This window comes from Corylus avellana, chromosome ca9 (genome assembly GCF_901000735.1).
Source record: "Corylus avellana chromosome ca9, CavTom2PMs-1.0".
NCBI lineage: Eukaryota > Viridiplantae > Streptophyta > Magnoliopsida > Fagales > Betulaceae > Corylus > Corylus avellana.
The window spans coordinates 21,801,202-21,822,420 of NC_081549.1; the positions used below are offsets into that span (position 1 = coordinate 21,801,202).

General features: G+C 37.0%; 4 protein-coding genes and 1 pseudogene across 6 annotated transcripts; 3 read left to right on the forward strand and 2 right to left on the reverse strand.

Moving 5' to 3' along the window:
* Positions 1-805: 805 nt before the first annotated feature.
* Positions 806-1,879, forward strand: LOC132162139 (uncharacterized). Its single transcript, XM_059572398.1, has one exon. The coding sequence runs from the start codon at positions 927-929 to the stop codon at positions 1,764-1,766; it is 840 nt and encodes a 279-aa protein (XP_059428381.1). The 5' UTR covers positions 806-926; the 3' UTR covers positions 1,767-1,879.
* A 750-nt stretch (positions 1,880-2,629) lies between these two features.
* Positions 2,630-6,988, forward strand: LOC132191537 (importin subunit beta-1). Its single transcript, XM_059606611.1, has 3 exons — positions 2,630-2,910; positions 3,980-6,408; positions 6,510-6,988. Exons 2-3 carry the CDS (start codon positions 3,989-3,991, stop codon positions 6,706-6,708), a joined length of 2,619 nt encoding a protein of 872 aa, XP_059462594.1. The 5' UTR covers positions 2,630-2,910; positions 3,980-3,988; the 3' UTR covers positions 6,709-6,988.
* A 635-nt stretch (positions 6,989-7,623) lies between these two features.
* Positions 7,624-10,211, forward strand: LOC132191798 (riboflavin synthase-like). Of its 3 annotated transcripts, XM_059606901.1 has the most exons (3): positions 7,624-7,876; positions 8,042-8,945; positions 9,567-10,211. In XM_059606901.1, exon 2 carries the CDS (start codon positions 8,106-8,108, stop codon positions 8,937-8,939), a length of 834 nt encoding a protein of 277 aa, XP_059462884.1. In that variant the 5' UTR covers positions 7,624-7,876; positions 8,042-8,105; the 3' UTR covers positions 8,940-8,945; positions 9,567-10,211. The 3 variants fall into 3 exon arrangements, with proteins under 3 accessions (XP_059462884.1, XP_059462883.1, XP_059462882.1); XM_059606900.1 differs by lacking the exon at positions 9,567-10,211 and having other exon boundaries at positions 8,005-9,040; XM_059606899.1 differs by lacking the exon at positions 9,567-10,211 and having other exon boundaries at positions 8,042-9,040.
* Positions 10,212-13,589: 3,378 nt separating this feature from the next.
* Positions 13,590-16,455, reverse strand: LOC132161985 (lectin-domain containing receptor kinase VI.3-like). Its single transcript, XM_059572223.1, has 3 exons — positions 15,829-16,455; positions 15,198-15,660; positions 13,590-14,557 (listed from the first exon to the last, which is right to left on the reverse strand). Exons 1-3 carry the CDS (start codon positions 16,453-16,455, stop codon positions 13,641-13,643), a joined length of 2,007 nt encoding a protein of 668 aa, XP_059428206.1. The 3' UTR covers positions 13,590-13,640.
* A 3,461-nt stretch (positions 16,456-19,916) lies between these two features.
* Positions 19,917-21,194, reverse strand: LOC132162490 (lectin-domain containing receptor kinase VI.3-like; annotated as a pseudogene).
* Between the last annotated feature and the right edge of the window lie 25 nt (positions 21,195-21,219).

A 21,219-nucleotide genomic window follows, 5' to 3' on the forward strand; every position in this document is an offset into this window, starting at 1 on the left:
GCCTACTGCATTCTGTCGAGGAGATAGAAAACACATTATCGAATATGCTTGATCCTGCTTAGAAAAAAAGAAAAACAAATAAAATAAAAAAGAATATGCTTGATCCTCTAAACAAATGTGCCACATGTATCTCGCGTAAATGATTAGTCACTTAAAAGACAGTAGTAGGTCGATAATTCTGGAAAGGAATTAAAGTCATAGAGAAAAATGCAAGCAGCAAAGCCAAACAATGGATCTTGTTAAGATATGAGTATAAGATTATATAGGCTATATAGGTTAATTTTAACTCAATCAATTTGATTAATCGTATTAGATCCCTCAACCATAAACCGATAATTTCATGTTAGGTTCGTGGGGCGTATCTAAATTCCTTGTCCTAAATGTTGCATGCCAAGTTCAAGTTGTGTCGAGGTATAAATTAAGTAATTAACCATAATTTGACCTATTTCATTAAATGAGTAAAATCACTCAACTATAACATGTTAATTTAGTGTCAAGTTATGAGTTGTATCAAAAATTGACAGCTGACCTTGCAATCAATCACAATAGTCATACCTAGCCTTTTAAAACTGCATCATTCAAGGTCATCTTAGATTTCCTTATCTTAATGCGAGTCAAAGGGGAAAATCCAAAAAAGCAGTGAGTTCGGTGCACCACTTGTTTTCTAAATGCATGGTGAGATATATAACTCCACCATCGTTGAGCTTTCCTCAATCCCATAGAGAAGTGTCTTTTCACCTCACCTGTGACCATTTTAAAGCAAAAAATCTGTCTCACGAGAAACCCATATATCCAGCTGTTTATGTTATCATTTCACCCAACTGCCCCTAACATTTCCACCCTTATCACTCACCTAAAGTTGATCAACTCCTTTTCCACTTCTTTACGTGATCATCTCCATTTAACAGCAAATAGAAATAGCGTATATGGAAGAAGAAGAAAAAGAAGTAAATGAAGTAGCTATGAAGTCGAGATATCCCAGAAAGCTCAACTTTAATGCACCGCTCTTGTCGACTAGGCGTATTGGTGGCTACTCGGGCGAAGAAGTGAATTCACAAGGTGTGTTGCAGCAGGCTGCAAGTGATCATAGCATTCCATTTTCATGGGAGCAAGCTCCAGGCAAGCCCAAGGAATCAGAGAGAGGTGACATCCATGATGGGGATGATACACCTCGTCCAAGGCTCCCGCCATGTCGTTGGCATCCATCCATAGATGCAACAAACAATCATGATGATCATCAAGCAGTTATTAGTGATCATGATGATGATGGTTGTGATGGTGATGGTGATGTTGATGTTGATGTTGATGTTGATGACGACGACGCCGCTTTCTCGGATGCCATGGACGTGTTCTCCTTGTCAGAGGCAATAGACATTGTGACAAAAGCAGAGAAAGTTGAGGAGTTCAATGGCTTAAAGTTGAAGCTTGCAGAGTCTAGAGGCAATGAGTCACCAAATTTCATAATCAAGCGTTTTCTTCCTGATGCCACTGCATTGGCTGAATCATCTGCTTTAACTTTCTCCAAGAGCTTCAACAAGAAATTTCCTAAGCCCTGCAACTACCCTGAATCCTCTGCTTCACCAAAAGGTTGTGGCCTGGAAATTCTCTTCCCCTGGCGCATCAAGCACAAGCTTTGTGGCATAAAGAGCCCCATCCGGCAAGACTCTCTAAATGTGCAGCCTCAGTGGAGGGCAAAACAAAAGAAACATTATTGTTCATCCGCTAATGTCTTTAGCAATAATGTAGATAAAGATACTAGAGACTAATGAAGACTTTTTTTGCCTTTCCTTTTTCTAGCTTGAACTTCTTTAAGCAAATACCAGTACTCCAAATATAGTCTGATATTGCTCATAACCATTGTGGATGTTTTGACCGTTGATTGATGATGCTGCAATTTATGTTACAGAACATCCCACAAATGTTTTAAATCAGACTTAAATTGCTGTTTCACTTATAATCAAGTGTTCCTAGTATCATATTTTTCCATGTTTGGCTATGTAGACCAGAATTCCCTGTAATTATCTGCTCTGATTACACTGCAATCAAGTAGGTAAATGAGAGAGGATTTCATCGCGAGCCTCTTTCATGCAGAGATTGAGTAGACTGCAATCTGAACAGACAATTGCAACCAATTCCAATCCTAGTTATGAACATGTTGTAAAATAAAAAAAATGTCTCATAGTCAAAATTCTATGATAGATGCTACAATCAAAACAGTACAAGCCATCTAAATGTTGGTAAATGGTAACAAAACATAACATTGCATTATATCATTGTAGTAATTTGAGGCAAATTAAGGAAAATGTTTGGATAGTACAACCTCTACTACAATTTTTTTTTTTTTTTTTAATAATCTTCTGTTATAATATTTTATTAGTGAAAAAATTAAAGAACAAAGCTTAACTAATAAATTTAATTATTTAATAATTGACGTAATAAGTCGTCCAATGCTACACAACACAAGAAATTTGTGTACGGTAAAATATGTTCGTTATTGGGCTGAGGCCCAATAAACCCAAACGGTCTACTTCGCACGCTCGCGTGTGCGAGATTTCAAAAAATCCAACTAGGGTTTTTCGAGGGCAGTGATCCCGGGCAGGATCGGGCAGCCACAGGTCCTGCCCGTTCGTTTTGCACACAAATTTTAGTGTCTCTCCCTCTCTCTCCCGCTTCTACTAAGCATTCGAAATGCACAGAGCATTTTATATATAAATCACCCAACTCGCCGATTCAGAGCCCAATCCACTCTGTGCAGTCTCATTTCCTCTCTCTCTCGACCTTGGCATCGGCGACGAGGAAAAAGTTCAGAGACAGAGAAAGCGACGACTCTTTGAGTTCGAGTTCGAGAGAGAGGGAAACCCTAGCTTCGCCTTCGTCTTCTTTCGCTGGTCGATTGCCTTTTGATTCGAGGTACTTCTCTCTTTCTAGACTTTCTGATTCCTGTGCTGCTAGTGGATCTATTGCTTTCTGGCCTGTTTTTGCTTCTTCTTTTTTGGGCGTTTTAGGGTTTTCGTTTTTGCTGATACTGTACTCTTGTGGGTTGAATATGGGATCTGGCTTTGTATTTTTTCAATTGGATATGTGCATCTCTTACGGATCGTGTGGTATATTAGAGTTTTTCGGGGTTTAAGCTTCTGTGTTTGTTTTTCTCGGCTTATTCGTTTTTTTCTTCTTTCCTCATTTTGGACCAGTTGGAAATCTAGTAATTGAAAGTGAACAAGTTGACTATCCCTGACATACCGGTATATCGCAGTATAAGAAATTGTTTGTATGGTCACTTAGATTATGGCAGGGACACTCAAGTTGAGAAAATGAGCTTTTAAATTCTCTAAAGGTATATGAAAAAAAGAAAATTAAAGATATCTGCTTGGTTGAATTCAATAAGACTGTTTGGATTGATCACGAGTTTAAATCATATTAAGGGTGAAACAACATGAATTAAAAGAGATTCAAATTTTATTTCATTTCTTTTCTGAGCATTTTTGAAAATTTACTGCCTGTCACACTAAACCTTTCTGCATGTCAAAGGGCATACATTTCTTTTTGGAGTAATGATTTGTGCTAAATTTTGGTGGGAATTGCAGTTTGCTTCTACAATTGCTGACTTTGATAAGCTAGTCATGTTTTCATGCTGCGTTTTATTGTCGTTCTTTAGCAGATGAGGTGTTGGATCAAATTCCTGTATGTGACTTGGTGGTATAATTATAGATATAAACCCTAACATTTAGATAATGAAATAAAATTTGGGCATGCTATGTTGTTATACATGGTTCAATATCAGTATGAAACATATATTAAGCATTTAGTGTTGTTATTCATATATTGCATTAGCTAACGATTCTCTTGTTTATTAAGTTTCCGATGGCCTTGTCTAATTATAATTTGGTGTACCGTTGATTCATAAAGGTTAACAGTTTCCTAGTTACCTTTTTTTTTTTTAAAAAAAATAATAATAATTTCATGGTTTTTTCGATTGTAGTGTGGAAGAATGGCTATGGAGATCACCCAGTTCCTATTGTCTGCTCAGTCGCCTGATGCAAATGTCCGTACTGAAGCGGAGACCAATCTTACACGATTTCAAGAGCAAAACCTTCCTTCATTTCTTCTCTCCTTGTCAGTTGAGCTTGCACACAATGAGAAACCAATTGAATCCCGTAGGCTTGCTGGTATTGTGCTTAAGAACTCATTAGATGCTAAAGATGCTGCTAGAAAGGAGCATCTTGTTCAACAGTGGATGGCAATTGACATTTCCATTAAATCTCAAATCAAAGATTTGCTCTTAAGGACTCTTGGATCGGTTGCAACAGAGGCAAGGCATACTTCTGCACAAGTGATTGCCAAAATTGCTTCTATTGAGATTCCAAAGAAGCAGTGGCCTGAGCTAATTGGATGTTTGCTTAACAATATGACTCAGCAAGATAAACCTGCCGGTCTGAAGCAAGCTACCCTGGAAACTCTTGGATATGTGTGCGAGGAGATCTCTCATGAGGATCTTGTGCAAGATGAAGTAAATGCTGTTCTCACTGCTGTAGTGCAAGGCATGAACCTTGCTGAACACAGTTCTGAAGTTCGTCTTGCAGCAGCAAGGGCTTTATATAATGCTTTGGATTTTGCCCAAACCAACTTTGAAAATGAGATGGAGCGGAATTACATTATGAAAATGGTCTGTGAGACAGCCATTTCCAAGGAGGTAGAGATCCGACAAGCTGCTTTTGAGTGTCTTGTTTCGATAGCATCAACGTACTATGAGAAGCTTGAGCCTTACATGCAAGCTCTCTTTGAGCTTACGTCCAATGCAGTAAAAGGAGATGAAGAGGCTGTTTCCCTCCAAGCAATTGAGTTCTGGAGCTCAATCTGTGATGAAGAGATAGAGCTTCAGGAGTATGAGAGTACTGAGAGTGGGGACTCTGAGCCTCCCCATTCCCGTTTCATTGAGAAGGCTTTGTCATCTCTGGTTCCTATGCTGCTAGAAACTCTGCTGAAGCAGGAAGAAGACCAGGACCAGGATGACAGCATTTGGAATTTGTCCATGGCTGGTGGGACCTGTCTTGGTCTTGTTTCCAGAACTGTTGGGGATGCTATTGTGCCCCTTGTGATGCCTTTTGTCGAAGCTAACATATTGAAGCCAGAGTGGCGTTGTCGTGAGGCAGCTACATATGCATTTGGCTCAATCCTTGAAGGCCCGAGCATTGATAAGCTCTCTCCCTTGGTCCATGCAGGTCTGGACTTTCTGCTTAAGGCAATGAAGGATGAAAACAACCATGTCAGGGACACAACTGCTTGGACTCTTAGTCGTATTTTCGAGTTATTGCACAGTCCAGCTGGTGGAATTTCTGTGATATCTTCTGAGAACATTCAACAGATTTTAGGAGTATTGTTGGAAAGCATAAACGACACTCCAAATGTTGCAGAGAAGATCTGTGGGGCAATCTATTACCTTTGCCAGGGATATTTTGAAGCAGGACAGGCCTCCTCTGTCCTCACGCCTTTCCTCACAGACATCATCACTCAACTTATTAGGACTGCCGATCGTACAGATGGTGGTGACTCTAAGCTAAGGTCTTCCGCATATGAAACCTTGAATGAGGTGGTCAGGTGTTCCTATATTGTGGATACGTCTCCCATTATAGAACAGCTGCTCCCTGTCATTATGAATAAATTAGGGCAGACACTAGAGCTTCAGATTGTATCTTCAGATGATAGGGAAAAACAAGGTGACTTGCAAGCTTCTCTATGTGGTGTTATTCAGGTTATTATCCAGAAACTAAGCAGTACGGACGAAACGAGGCCCATAATACTCCGAGCTTCAGATCAAATTATGGCATTGTTCCTTAGAGTGTTTGCTTGTCGTAGCTCTACGGTGCATGAGGAAGCAATGCTTGCTATTGGTTCGCTGGCTTATGCCTGTGGACCAAAGTTTGAGAACTATATGGGTGAATTCTACCGCTATTTGGAGATGGGGTTGCAGAATTTTGAGGAATACCAGGTTTGTTCCATCACAGTTGGGGTGGTTGGTGACATTTCCCGTGCCTTGGATGACAAGGTCTTACAATTCTGTGATGGGATCATGAAACACCTTCTCAATGATCTTGGCAGTAATGAACTCCACCGGTCTGTCAAGCCTCACATATTTTCTTGCTTTGGGGACATTGCTCTTGCAATAGGAGAGCATTTCGAGAGGTATGTCCTCTATGTAGTGCAAGCAATGCAGCAAGCTGCAGCGGTCTGCGCACAGCTTGATGCCAACGATGAAGAATTGATGGAGTACGGCAACCAGCTCAGGCGTAGCATCTTTGAAGCTTATTCCGGTATTCTCCAGGGTTTTAAGGATTCAAAGCCTGAGGTGATGCTGCCATATGCTTCACATCTCCTGCAGTTTATAGAAGTGGTTTTCTTGGACAGGCAGAGGTATTTGCTTTCTTTTCTTTTTCTTTCCTTTCCCTTCTATTTGTTGCTCTCTTATCTTTTGGTTTCTTTGCGTCTGATGGGTTGGCTTCCATACTTTGCAGGGATGAGTCTGTGACAAAAGCTGCAGTTGCTGTGATGGGTGATCTTGCAGATGCACTTGGCCCGAACACAAAGCTCCTGTTTAGAGACCGTGCATTCTATATCGAATTTTTGGGCGAGTGCCTGCAATCTGATGATGAATCGATCAAGGAAACTGCAACTTGGACCCAGGGGATGATTGGACGTGTCATGGTTTCATGAGATGAAGCTAGCTAGTTTGTGAGTACAACAACAGTGATGTCTGGTCTTTTTCTTTTTCTTTTTTAATCTTTGTCCTTTTAAACAAGCCTCATTTTTACTAGTCTTAAGTAAAGCTAAGGCCTAAGGGTGTCGTGAACTTGAAAAAATTGAGTTCATCCATGTTCCTTGTGTACTGGGGGTGAGTTTTTGGATTTTCAGAAACGCCCACGATATTTGTTTTTTTGTTTTATTTCGGGTTTTCCAAAAAACCCATTCAATGGTGAATGTTCGTCCCGCTTAACTTGTTTTTCTTTTGGGGTTTGGTTTTGAGAATTCAGTTCGAGTGTGGGCTTCTCAAACAAGTTTCAAAAAATAACCCAAGCCCGCATCGTTGTTTGAATTTTTGCCCTACTTAATGCTAAACTAATGGATTCATTTCAACACCCCACTTTTATAACATTTTAATCTAATCCCTCGGTCTTTTATGGACCATGAGGAATTGATAATGTAATTTGGTGAATTTGAGAATCAAATACTTGTGTAGTGTTTGGTAAAATGCTCTATAACTTTTTATTTTTTCAAATATTGAAAACTCTTCTTAAAATTGGTTAACCAAGCAAATTATTAGATGTGACTTTTACCTCTTTAACACATTTTCAAATCAAATCACAGAACTCTTACATTGTAGTACGCCAATTTTGGATTTATTTTATTTTAAAAAAAAAACTGATAATTTTTCTCAATTTTTAATTGTAATAAAACACTTCCAAACTGTTACTAACTAATTATCAACTTTTCTCACTATGCCATATGGTTCTTACCAAATCAATTTTCAAGCTTATAAAACCTAAAATTCAAGCACTAATCAAACCACCAAACCCACGCGCGGGCATATCACGCTTGTGCTGTTTTAATACGAGCCGTCGATTTCATCAAATATAAGGTCTGCAGGTCTGCAAAATTATCACCTGACAAGACGAACGGGACATTCGCACGGTAAATTTGTTGGTTCTCGGAGCACCCAACTTCTCTACCTGCAGCAGAGCGAGGTTGGCATTCGGAGCTTCCCAGAGGCTACTTCACCGTAGGGGTCTAAGCGTCGTCGTTTGCCTTGCTGTCGATGACGGCCTGAGAGAGAAGCAAAAGGAGTTGGTCTCTAGCGTTGTCTTCGCCGTCGAGGATAGGCCTGGTGAGATCTCAAAACCCATAATAGAAACCCCCAAGGACGTAGAGTCTTCTTATCTATCGGACAGATCTAAGTTTAGCTTTATAATCTGAGATTTTCTTTTATCCCTTTTCTATCTTCGAAATTTCAAGGAATGATGCGGACGTGAACTTTGTGATGGAAATGTAGGTGTGGGCGATATACAGCACAAGAGGAGGAAGTTTCCCAAGAACCGAACATAAATTTTTTAAAAATGGCAGTTTCTTCTTTCTCTCTCGGCTTTTTCTCAAAAACCCGCAAACCTTCTCTTCCCAAGACCCTAATTTTCACTCCCCCGACTGTCTCAACCAATTCCCACCTCAAATTCAACCCCATTTTCAGACCCTCCACTCTCACCCTCTTCCTCCCAATCCAGAAACCCAATAACAAAACCCACTTCAAGTCCCATATCTGCTGCCTCTTCACCGGCATTGTCGAAGAAATGGGCGAAATCAAGCAGCTGGGTATCGCCGAACACGGCGGATTTGACATGAGAATCGGCGCAAAGACCGTTCTTGAAGGCGTAAACCTCGGCGATAGCATTGCCGTCAACGGTACGTGCCTTACGGTGACAGAATTCGATACCCAATTGTCTGAATTCACGGTCGGTTTGTCACCCGAAACGCTGCGAAAGACATCGTTGGTAGAGCTCGAACCGGGCTCGGTGGTGAACTTGGAGCGGGCGGTGCAGCCCACGAGCCGAATGGGTGGGCATTTCGTGCAGGGACATGTGGATGGGACGGGGGAGATAGTGGCCAAGGAGCCTGAGGGGGATTCCTTGTGGGTTAAGGTAAAGGCAGGGAAAGATTTGTTGAGGTATATAGTGCCAAAAGGGTTTATAGCGGTGGATGGGACTAGTTTGACGGTGGTGGATGTGTTTGATGAGGAGGAGTGCTTTAATTTCATGTTGGTGGCTTATACTCAGCAGAATGTGGTGATTCCTTCAAAGAAAGTTGGGCAGAAGGTGAACTTGGAGGTGGATATATTGGGGAAGTATGTGGAGAGGCTGCTTAGTAGTGGGTTTGTTGACTCTATTAAATCTTCATGACAAAAGGTACTTTACTGTGGTTCTGTTTCTGTTAATGTATCACTGTTTGCTCCTGCAATGTATTTTGTTATTGCTTGAATAAGAAAGACTGAATTTTGAGAGCTGTTTGTTTCATTTTGGTTGATTCTGAGATTTGTAGATGTTTGCTATTCTTACTTTTAGAGATATTCCTGGGAAGATGCTTTGGCTGTCTTGTAGGGAAAGAGGTTTATTTTCGACTCGCCTAGCATGATCATGTGTAATGTAGGGATTGTTTGATAAAACTTTCTAGATGGTGCTTTTTGGTTTTTTGTTAAAAAGTATTTGAGCAAAAAGCGTCATAAAACGAGGCCATGCTGTCACAGACGTTCCTTTCTGGAACTTCTAGGCATGATCAACCCTTGAAGCTGGTCTTGTGGTATAGCAAAGCCATACTCTCCAGAATGAGAGAAGTAAATGGCCCTAGATGGGAGAGTTGAATATACGATTATTAGTAATTATGATCAAAGATGTCTTATGTAGGTTTTGATATTAAGCTTCGTTATGCTGAATTGTCCTTTAGCTATCGCTTATAAATCAAAGATCTTAAGAGTACATGATTTCCATATCACTTCAATTTCCAAACTAACATCATTGTAAATGTTTTAGCGTTCTGCATTCTTCAACTCATCAAGAAGACAACTCGGATTGGAAAATTTGCGAAGAACAGTTATTTTTTATTTGAAAAAGTACTCTCATGCGACACTAAAGGATTGAGATCCGGTGTACTTGCTTGCCTGCCCAGATTGCTTGCAATCCGGGTATGCGAGTGTGAGAGAACTCCTATAGCTTCCACCTACCCGGGCGGGGCGGAGAAAACTCTATGGGAAAGCCAGATTGGAAGGAACTATATTTAAGTAGAGTGGTTATCCACCCTTCATAACCAATGAAATAATAAGATTAGGAGAGTAGCAGAGATCATTAGCAAAGTGGATTGTGTAGCAGCTATATTCACCCTGTTACTCGGCTGAGTCTTCTCATCGGCTTCCTCCTTTACATTGGTACAATTAAGACCAGGCTTTCCTTCGCTACACATGTTGGCAAGCAGGCCTGGCGGGTAACCCCCATAGAGATTCATGTAGCTGAACATGATTGCGGCGCAATCAGCTGTCATGTCATTAATAGCATCTGCATAAGTGCAAGCAAAGTCCTTCAAAGCATTACAACAAGCTAGTGGTGGGAATCTGGGTCCTTTGCACCGGCTTGTGAGGATTGTATAGTTCTTTGACTCAAAGTCTACACTGCATGCTGCACATAATGAAATATGAAATATGAAATTCAGATTTTTCTTTTCTTTTATTTTTCGTACAATCTTATTTACAATGTGAACCAAACACCAAGATGATAGCCAAACACCTGAAAATTGTCAAGTTTTCCCAAAAAAAATATTTTTGGGAAAACTTCACTAAAGACCCCTTGAACTATTACACGATTTGAAAAGACTCCCCAAATTTCGAAACTTCTCAATTTTATTTCCTGAACTTTCAATTTAATGCAATCTACCCACTCCGTTAGTTTTTGAACGTTAAAAGTGATAAAATGACCTTTATACCCTGACTTTATATATATATATATATATATATATATATATATATATATATATATAATTTCAAATTAAAATTAAAAAAATTGAAGGGTAATTTGTTTGGGGTTTAACGTCAAAAATTGATGGAGGTAGTAGATTGTATCAAATTGAAAGTTTGTGAGAGTGAAATTGAGAGTTTTTGAAATTTGGAGGAGTCTTCTCAAAATGCATGAGGGTTCTAAGTGAAGTTTCCCAAGTATTTTCAAGTAGAAATGATTAAATTAGAAAACGTTTTATGTAAAATTAAGCAAAAGTAGCCTAAAACCATATAAGAGGAAAAACAAAGAGAAATGAATTTTTTTAAAAAAATTACACATCTAAATTAATTATTCTACGATATTACCAATGTCATTATGGAAAAATGATAGAAATCATGCTCTTGTTCATCTCTCATACATCTTCATACCGTAGATGGACAAATTCAATAATAAATTTGCAAAAAAAAAAAAAAAATACGGATTCACAGAAGATGAATAAGGGAATGATGAGTATGACCATTACAAATTTCACATATTAACCTTCAATGTGATACATTTAATAGAAAAATATATATATATATATATCTCGTTCAATGAGTAAAGGATTTAAATTCCATGCAATGAAATTTTCTTACTGTAATAGGGCAGCAATATTTCATCTGCAACAGTAAATAAGAGAAAATAAAATAAAATAATGGCCAATTAATGTTATTCAGGAATTCATAAACAATATGCCAAAAAATTCTTTGGAACTTCAAAAAAGAAAAAAAGAAAAAAAAAATTACTTGAAACGATGGTGGAAGAGGAGGCCAAGCATGTTAGAAGAAAGGAGGAGAAGAGAAAACGACCCAAAGAAGCCATCTTTTGCGATGGTTTCTTCGGAGACGCGGCTGTGGAGCCGTCAATCTTCTCCTTCCCACAGTTCGTTGCATGACAAAACTTTTTCCCTTCAATGGGTTTTTCTTTTGGGGGAGATTTAATTTTGTTAGAGAGAGAGAGGGAGGAGATCCAGGAAAAAAGTTGAGGAAATGTGGTGGGAAAGAAGGGTGTTAGTTAATAAAATGTTTTTTCTACGTACGTATATGCAATGCTAACAAGTAGTGAAATGCTAACAAAAAAAATTGGAAAAATTGCAAAATCACCCCCTTAAGGTTCTGCCAGCATGGCTGGTCATTCATAGAAGGTTTTGTATTTTTTTTTTTTAAGAAATAAGTATTCTTCTTTCCACATTTGTTTGTTTATTTGGGAAGACTCAAAGAAAGAAAGACGCTAGTCTTTCTTATAACATTACTCTTATTTTTATCATTATTGAGCATTTGTTTGGAGCCTATTTGGTCATTTATTCTTCATTGCAATTGATTTATCTTAAGTTAAAATGTTGATTGTGCTTACTCTTTCAAGTTTTGTGCTTCGATATGATTAATGTGGTTTTGGGTCTTGTTTTATGTGTTGGTTAGGATTGCTTTTTTGGGGAGTTCACTTGTGAAATTGATGTATAAGTGATTTGGGTTTATTAACAGGTTATATTCCAGTATAACCAAATTTTTAATTATTAATACAAGGGGAAAGTCCACATAACCCCCTCAAACTACCACTCAATTGACAATGTCCCCCCCAAACTTTCAATTGTGACAATGTCCCCCCCTAAACTACCAAAAGTTGTCAATGTTCCCCACAATGACGAAATTACCCTTAGTAAAATTACAAAAAAAAAAAACTAAAACTTCTAGAAAAAACCTAAAACTAACAAAAAAAAAAAAAAATCCAAACGTTGAATTTTTTTTTTTTTTTAAATCAATTTTATAAGAAAAAAATTTTAAAAATTTCGATTTTTTTTATAAAAATTGAAAATTTCCATTTTATTTTATTTTATTTTTGTTTTATAATTTTATTTAAATAAAAATTTACGTTTAAAAAAATAATAAAATTTTCGTTTAATAAAATGAAATTTTTTGTTTTTTAAAACTAAATAAAAAATAGTTTTTTTAAAAAAATAAAAATTTCTGTTTTTTTTTAAAAAAATATTAAAATTTTTTGTTTAAAATATTTTTTTTTCTAAAAAATATTATTTTTAAATTAAAATTTTTCGTTTTTTTTTTTAATTTATAGGGGTATTTTTGTCTTATTGAGAAATCTATAGGGGTATTTTTGTCTTATTTGTCTTATTGCTAGTCTTGGGGGGGACATTGACAATATTTTGGTAGTTTGGAGGGGACATTGTCACAATTGAAAGTTTGGGGGGGACATTGTCAATTGGGTGGTAGTTTGAGGGGGATATGTGGACTTTACCCTTAATACAATTAACGGCATTTTTCTTGAAAACGCCGCTATATTTAAATTCAAATTTCTCGGCCTATAAGGAATGCCCTTAAAACAACGCCCAAAATGGTCTTGAAGCTTTCTCGGTGTTCGTCCTTACGCCGAGAAAAATCAATTCCTAACACCTATTTGTCAGCGTATGCTATATGCTATCAAGGGAATTATGTGTTTGAAAAAATAACAATTTCAAACCATAATTAATAATTAAAAAAAAAATGTAGTTAATCGTTTGATAAAATTATGATTCAACTTTAAAATTGTGCATAAACCTTTTTTATTTTTCAAATTACTATTGTTTTTAAACGCATTTTTCAATAGTGTATTTTCCGCGACTTTGTTTAGAAACACATCGGAAATTGCAAGACGTAACGTATTCCACACTTGGTGGGGCAAATTCTAGTGTCGGTTGAGGGCATGAGATCAGTAGATTGGAGGTCACCTTCAACTGTACAGTACTGAATTCTTTATTTATTTATTTTTAATTCTAATGCATCCATATCGACTGATGATGAGTGGGCTGTTGAGTAATTTCATATCTTTTTCATCCAGTTTTCTTCTGCCTTCAAATTCCCCCATTACAGTCAAATGGCTCACTATAGATACATGCAGAACTTTACGACATGTGTATATATATATCATCTTATGGTTACATTTTCTTGTGACCTAAAAAACAAATAATTTTTGAACTAAATGTTAAAATATTAATTAAATGATTAAATATATAGTTTTTACAACTTTTAGTCGTAGGAATAAAATGTAATTTATCTGTAACTCAAAAAAAATTTGGCTAGCTCTTAGCTATTATCTGCCGGTGTCTATGGAAGTGGTGGAGAAGTTGCCACTGGCCGACGTGATGGTATTAGAAGAAACTGCTTCTAACAACATTCTCGAGTTCATTTCGCTGAAGCTTTGAGAGTCAACGGAGCCCCAATCATTAATGGCAGGAAGCGGGTCATCCCGACTGAGATACCGTGTCACTTGTCTCATCGTCGGCCGGGCTTCTGGCCGGTGATGAGAACAGAGAAGACCCAGTTCCAAAACCAACTCCACCTCGTCAATCACGTAAATGGAGTTCAACTTCGGGTCAACCGCTTCCCTGACTGTACCCATCTGATGACACTCCATTACATGGTCGATGAGAACGAAACTGCTCGAGTCAATCGGTCTTCTTCCGGCAGCAACTTCAAGTAGCAACATCCCATATGCAAAGACGTCGGAGCTTGTCGAAACCTTGCCGGTGCGAGCCAATTCCGGCGCAATGTACCCAATTGTGCCGACGACATTGGTGGTGTGCGATGGCTTCTCGTGATCATATAGCCTGGCAAGGCCGAAATCGCCCAGCCGTGCATTCATCTCAGCATCTATCAAAACATTGCTGGACTTCACGTCTCGGTGGATCACAACTTGCTCCCATTCTTCGTGCAGATAGAGTAATCCGCATGCGACGCCTTTAAGGATATTGAATCTTGTGTCCCAAGGCAACACGCGGTTGTTTTTGGGCTTGAAAATAAGAGAATCAAGGCTGCCGTTTGGAACATAATCATACACTATAAGGAGGTCGTTTTTGTGCTTGCACCATCCTTGGAGATTCACCAGGTTCTTGTGTCTTAACCTTCCCAAGCTTTCAATCTCTGCTGCAAATTCTCTGGTTCCTTGTGTTGAGCTACGCATTATCTTCTTCACAGCAAGTTCACTTCCTGTGGTGGTGAGTAAAATACCTGTAAGAATATAAATTAAATTATTAAATTACATGTAATTTAACATAGAAGTAAAAGCTTAAATTCAAATATTGGTTTCGTCAATTTACTATAATTTTAGTCATATATTCTAATTGTTAGACTCATATAGGAGGGAAAGTATTAAAATATTGATTAAAATTTTGATTTTTTTCAACGTTTTTGGTTTTCTTTAAAAAATATTTTTCAACAAAATTAATTTTCAAAATTTTCCTAAAAATGTTTTTGGCCATTTGGCTTGTATATACGGAAAATAAGTGAAGGTGGAAAACAGATGGCGACTCCAGTGGATTCTGGCAACCTTCGGTGGTGGTGATTGGCAGCCGATGGCGAATTCCAGTGGTCAGTGGCAGATTCTAGCGAACTCCAATAAAAGCGGAGATTGAACTGTGAGAGAGAGTGTGCAAGAAGGAAAAGCTCAAACTCGAAAAATTATTTGTAGTTTTAAAAAAGAGAAATCATTTAAATAAGGTTTTTTTATGATCGATAAACCGAAAATGTTTTCAGTCGTGACAAACACGGGAAAATTGGAAAAACGATTTCCAGAAAACATTTTATGATGAAACAAAAGGAACCTAAATGATTAAATTTAACAATTTTTATTTATTTAAACAAAAGGTACCTTTGTAGACTGCACCAAAGCCTCCAACTCCAATCACCTCACTCTGTTTGAAGCCCTTGGTAGCTGCATAAAGATCCCTGTATCTGAACCTGTGAGGACAATCCAACTCCCACTCCTCAAGACTCTCATGATGGGCCAACTTTCTATAAAGAGTAAGAAAGAAGAGAAGTCCCAATAAAATGAAGGTGAAAACAGATAAAGAAGCAATGACTGCCGTAAATGGCTTGAAAGAGGATGGATTTTTCTCCCTTGGAAGTGGTAGGGGAAGCAGAGAGATATTTAGAGGCGGAGCTTCTCCTTTCTGTGAAAAGCTCCATCCTAAAATGTAATGAGAGCTTGATTTATTTCCTGTTGCTGCGGAGAAACCAACATACATCATCTCCTCAAGAACTGGGGTTAGATTGATGTTTTTGGAAATGAGGGGTATGGTTGGTTTTGGTTTCGATGCAGGAGATATGGTTACCTGTTAGAATATAAATTAAATGATTAAATTCATCAATTTCTATCGGTGCAAGAAAATTTATCATGATATAAAAGTAGAAGTTATGAGTTCGAACATTAATGTCTTTTATCATTATTTCATTTTAATTTAATATTTTACATTTTGAGATAAGTGGCGATTTAACATTACCTTCACAACTTTTTGTAAGCCATCATATTCTATCCAGGCTTGGATTCGATCAACGCTCTCCAACTGCATTTCATCCGCGTTTGATTCGTCGCTGCCGACAAAGTAAGAAGCTGGTCTAGTATATTTTGAAGTCATGCCATTGATGTTGACTCCCACATGGTTTCCTTCACTGTCTGAAGGCTCTTTGAACCCTTTAACCGTATCAAATTCAACTGCAAATATATGATTTGAAGCATTACCATTGTTGGCCTCGTTGAAAATCCCAAGGTAATGCCCAGGCTGAGCTCCAGGAAATTTGGTGGAGGGAGATAAGATGAAAGCAAGGCCATAGCCACCTTCGCCGGAGCTTGGGGGGACTATAGCAAAAACAAATGATGTGTTGAAAGAATAATTTGTGTCAATCATTTGAATTGGTTTGTGATAGAATGCATGGCCTGCAACATTGTGCGATAAATTGGTGAGCCTAAGCGCACCACTGGGCTTGATAATTGTGGCTCCCTCTGTGGTAATAATATTTGTTTCACTTCCGTTGAATCCAGTATAGATGAATTCAACTTGTTGAGATTGAGCAACGAGAGGAAACAGAAGAACGAAAGCAAAAGAAAATATTGCTACTGCAGCAGCCATGGGGATCGAATGATTGTAAGAGGAAAAGCAAAAGAAGTAATCTCACAACTTATAAGAACAAGTTCCGAGAGATGGGGAGACTTGGAAAAGTAAAAGTCGATCGAAAAGACGGATGGTTGGCCCTTAGGAATTGAAGATGAATACCGGTGACATGCAGGCACAGTGATGTCCATTTTACATGTCACACTCATTACGTACAGCTCGTCCATACACACACACAAGAAGCAAGTCGTGCGTGTATTGTCTCATTATTACATTAACGCCGTGGTCGAGAAGGGTTTGATTTTTCTGAGTGTTCTCGACACGGTGCATGATTGACCAATCGATCGCGTTGATGGGGATGATGAGAGAGTTTCCTCCACACCGTGTGCCAAGAATCTTCTTCTTTCTTCTGGCCGGTTGTGGAAAAGGGCTTGTGTATACACGTACGACCGCTGCTTTTCCCACCAATAGGGATTTGTTGCTGGCTAAATAATAAAGGGTGGACTTGCAATAATATTATTTAAACTTCTACTACTTTGCAAATTGCACTGCCAGAACCTGTTTGACTCTACCACCAAAGCTGCTTATAGTTGACCAACAATAATTGTGAAAATATTTTAAATTTCGAATTTTCATCTCTTTTACAGGCTTTTTTCATAGTTTGTTGGAATCTAGGATTGAAGACTCACATCTTCTTCCTTTATATATACATATAGCTGCCTCTTTTACTTTATATTTTAATTAAATATTTTATGTGAAAATTTTAATTTTGGGATAAGTAATAATTTAACAATACTCATTATTAAAACTAAAAGGATTGATAAATACACAATTTTATGTTAACGTGGTAGTCTTAGCCAACTCTTAGACCAATCCCTTATTAAAAACAAAATCCGACCTTTACTTGGAATTATCACGTCAATTATTATGAAATAAAATATAATTTCTAACATTGGAAGGGTTTAAAGAAAAGAGAAAATGGAGAATGGATAGAGAAGAAACCTTTGTGAGAGAGACTAATAGCAAGGAGAGAAAATGATATGCAGGGAGACGGAAAGTCCCAAAAAATTATTATTATTATTGTTATTGTTATTATTCTTGTTATTATTGCAATTTCAAGATTAACCCCAATTAAATGCACCATTAAACTTTTCAAACGCCGTGGAAAATAACAAATCAAATAAGTTGCTTCTCGATCGATCGTTTCCTCTATTTTGCCTTCTATACACTAAAGAAGAGGAGAAAATATCCCTTGCATTGTCATTTCTTCTCCTTTCTTTTTCATGCCTATATTCTCCTCCTCCTTTCCCCCCCCCCCCCCTTCCTTCTCTATATTCCCAATCAACAATATATATTAGATTTCTCAGTAGGGTATTATCTCTTAATATATAAATTAAATTAAATAACACATTGACAATGATAAATCTATATATATGTGCAGCATTTCAGCACCACGAAGGAATGACGTGGAAGATTCCTATCCTTACAATGCATTATTAGCCACTTGACCAAAATACAAAATTAAAAAAAAAAAAAAATCTGGCAAAAAGAATTGACAAAGAATTAAATAATAAATATATATACATAGAGAAAAGATGAGAAACTTGACTTAAAGAAAAACCCACGCCCCCAAAAAAGAATTTTGTGACAGAATGATAGAGCTTTAGGTTATTAATTTAAATGTTTTATTCATTTAAGTTTTTAATATAAGTGATAATTTAATATAATATGGGAGTTTGAATTTTGACTCTATAATTAAATCTGTTTTAATTAAATATTTCATATGATAAACCTCACCAAATAAATGAGGAGAGTTTGAATCCATATTTATATATATGTATATATATATATATATATATATATATATATATAATAATTTCACTAGCATTATCATTGAATTTTAAGATGCTCCATCCATTTCTGACTTTTATCCCAGCGACACGGTCAACTAGGATTGGGCTTAAGAACTTGAGTGTGTACGTAGACAAGGGTATTATAGAAGGCCCAAACATAGGGCCCATCTAGTAAGTTCAAATTATTGCCTATATTCAATTCAACCATATCTTCGGATTCTCTAAATTATTTTTCTCTTCATTTTCATAAAGTTTTTGTGTGTTTTACATTTTCATTGTCTCAATTTTCAATCCAGATCTAACAAAAACATCCGTTTGTTAATGTTTTTTAGAGAGTGATTTTTGTTTTTGTTTTTTTTGTTTTTTGTTAAAAAAACACTTTTTGATATAACATAAAAAGTGAGAGTAATTTTAAATAATTTGTGTTTTGGGTTGTTTACACTCTTTCGGTCGAAAAAATTTCTTTCAATTTGGTTTATTAAACCGTCACATGCATTTTTAAAACTACTTATAAAAAATCTCATGCTCTATTAAAAATGCATGTAAGAATCACGTACTTTTAAAATAAATGTTAATTTTATAGGCTTAAATTGGGAGGAAATTTCTCCATCCTAATTTAAATGAGAACTTGGTCAGAAAATTATGGAAATGATACCTTGACAGCCAAACTAATATTCTTCGCTAGCCTTTTCTTTGAAACAAAAGTAGAGATCACGGCTAAATATATATAGTAAAAATGTTGTATATAGTAGAGCTTGAAGGAATTTCTTCTAACTCAGTCTATACATATGACATGTATCATTTGAACATGTGAGATGCACATATTTTTTTAATAGTAGAGACAAAGTTGAAATAAATAATTTTTAAAACTCATATGCATTTCACAAATTATTAAAAAATGGGATATATGTCATTTTTATAGACTAGGTTGGAAGAAATTCCTTCAGTTTGGAGGAAAACTTTGTCCATAGAACATTTAATACTTAAAAAGTTGTGCCAAACAAAAGTTTGTTTGGTAAAAGTTTTCAAAAGTGTTTTTTTTTTTTTTTTTTTTTACTTTTTTATTCTAAAAATGACCAAAACATATTTTTGACAAAAACTTAAAAATAAAACTTTTGTCAATTAATATTTTTTAGCAAACAAGTATTTTTTTTTCTTCAAACAAACTTTTTGAATGTTAAAAACACTTTTAAGCCCCTCAAATGCAATCCTAAAGAGGCTTTAGGAACCTCAAAAGAAACCAATAAGGAGGAAGAAGAGGACAAGGGAAAAAGTTGATTGGTTGAAAGCTTGACGCAACCTAATACAAGTTGATTCAAGATATTTCCTAACCCTATTGGATGGGAAGTACGTGGCAGCTATTGACCCCTTAAGCCACGGTTTTCCGAAAGTTAAATTTGTTTGATTCATTGACTCATTTTATGGACAAGAGATTAAAGAAAGCATCTTTTTCTTGAAATCTATATATATTACAGGCATCAATCGAAAGACTACCTGACAATACAAAGGACAAATATATATAAAGATCAATCATACGTTAATATCAAATATATCATGCTTCTGCCTAGCTCCCTTCGTTTCACAATTGAAACAATTATAACATGTATGGTGTGGCGCTCTAAAAAGTTAGGTTTTAGATCGAAAAGACGAATTGTTCACAGTGACTGCACCAAAGCCTCCAACTCCAATCACCTTAGTCTATTTGAAACCCTTGGTAGCTGCATAAAGATCCCTGTATCTGAACCTGTGAGGACAATCCAACTCCCACTCCTCAAGACTCTCACGATGGGCCAACTTTCTATAAAGGGTAAGAGAGAAGAGAAGTCCCAATAAAATGAAGGTGAAAACAGATAAAGAGGCAATGATAAAGAGGCAATGACTGCCGTAAATGGCTTGAAAGAGGATGGACTTTACTCCCTTGGAGGTAGTAGGGGAAGCAAAGAGATATTTAGAGGCGGAACTTCTCCTTTCTGTGAAAAGCTCCATCCTAAAATGTAATGAGAGCTTGATTTGTCTCTTGTTGCTGCAGAGAAACCAACATACATCATCTCTTTAAGAACTGGGGTTAGATCGATGCCGAAGGAAATGAGGGGTCTGGTTGGTTTTGGTTTCAACGCAGGAGATATGGTTACTTGTTAGAATGTAAATTAAATGATTAAATTCATCTATTTTTATTGGTGCAAGAAAATTTAACATGATATAAAAGTAGAAATTTTGAGTTTAAACATATTCTAATTTTAATTTAATATTTTACGTTCATAAGTGGCGATTTAATGTTACTTTCACAACTTTTTGTAAGCCATCATATTCTATCCAGGCTTGGATTCGATCACCGCTCTCCAACAAAATTTCGTCCGTGTTTGATTCGCTGCCGTTAACAAAGTAAAAAGCTGGTCTAGTAAATTTTGAAGTCATGCCATTGATGTTGACTCCCACATGGTTTCCTTCACTGTCTGAAGGCTCTTTGAACCCTTTAACCGTATCAAATTCTACTGCAAATATATGATTTGAAGCATCACCATCGTTGGCCTCGTTGAAAATCCCAAGGTAATGCCCAGGCTGAGCTCCAGGAAATTTGGTGGAGGGAGATAAGATGAAAGCAAGGCCATAGCCACCTTTGCCGGAGCTTGGGGGGACTATAGCAAAAACAAATGATGTGTTGAAAGAAGAATTTTGATCAATCATTTGAATTTTTTTGTGATAGAATGCATGGCCTGCAACATTGTGTGATGAATTGGTGAGCCTAAGCGCACCACTGGGCTTGATAATTGTGGCTTCCTCTGTGGTAATATTTGTTTCACTGCCGTTGAATCCGGTATAGATGAATTCAACTTGTTGAGATTGAGCAACAAGAGGAAACAGGAGAAGGAAAGCAAAAGAAAATATTGCTACTGCAGCAGCCATGGGGATCGAATGATTGTAAGAGGAA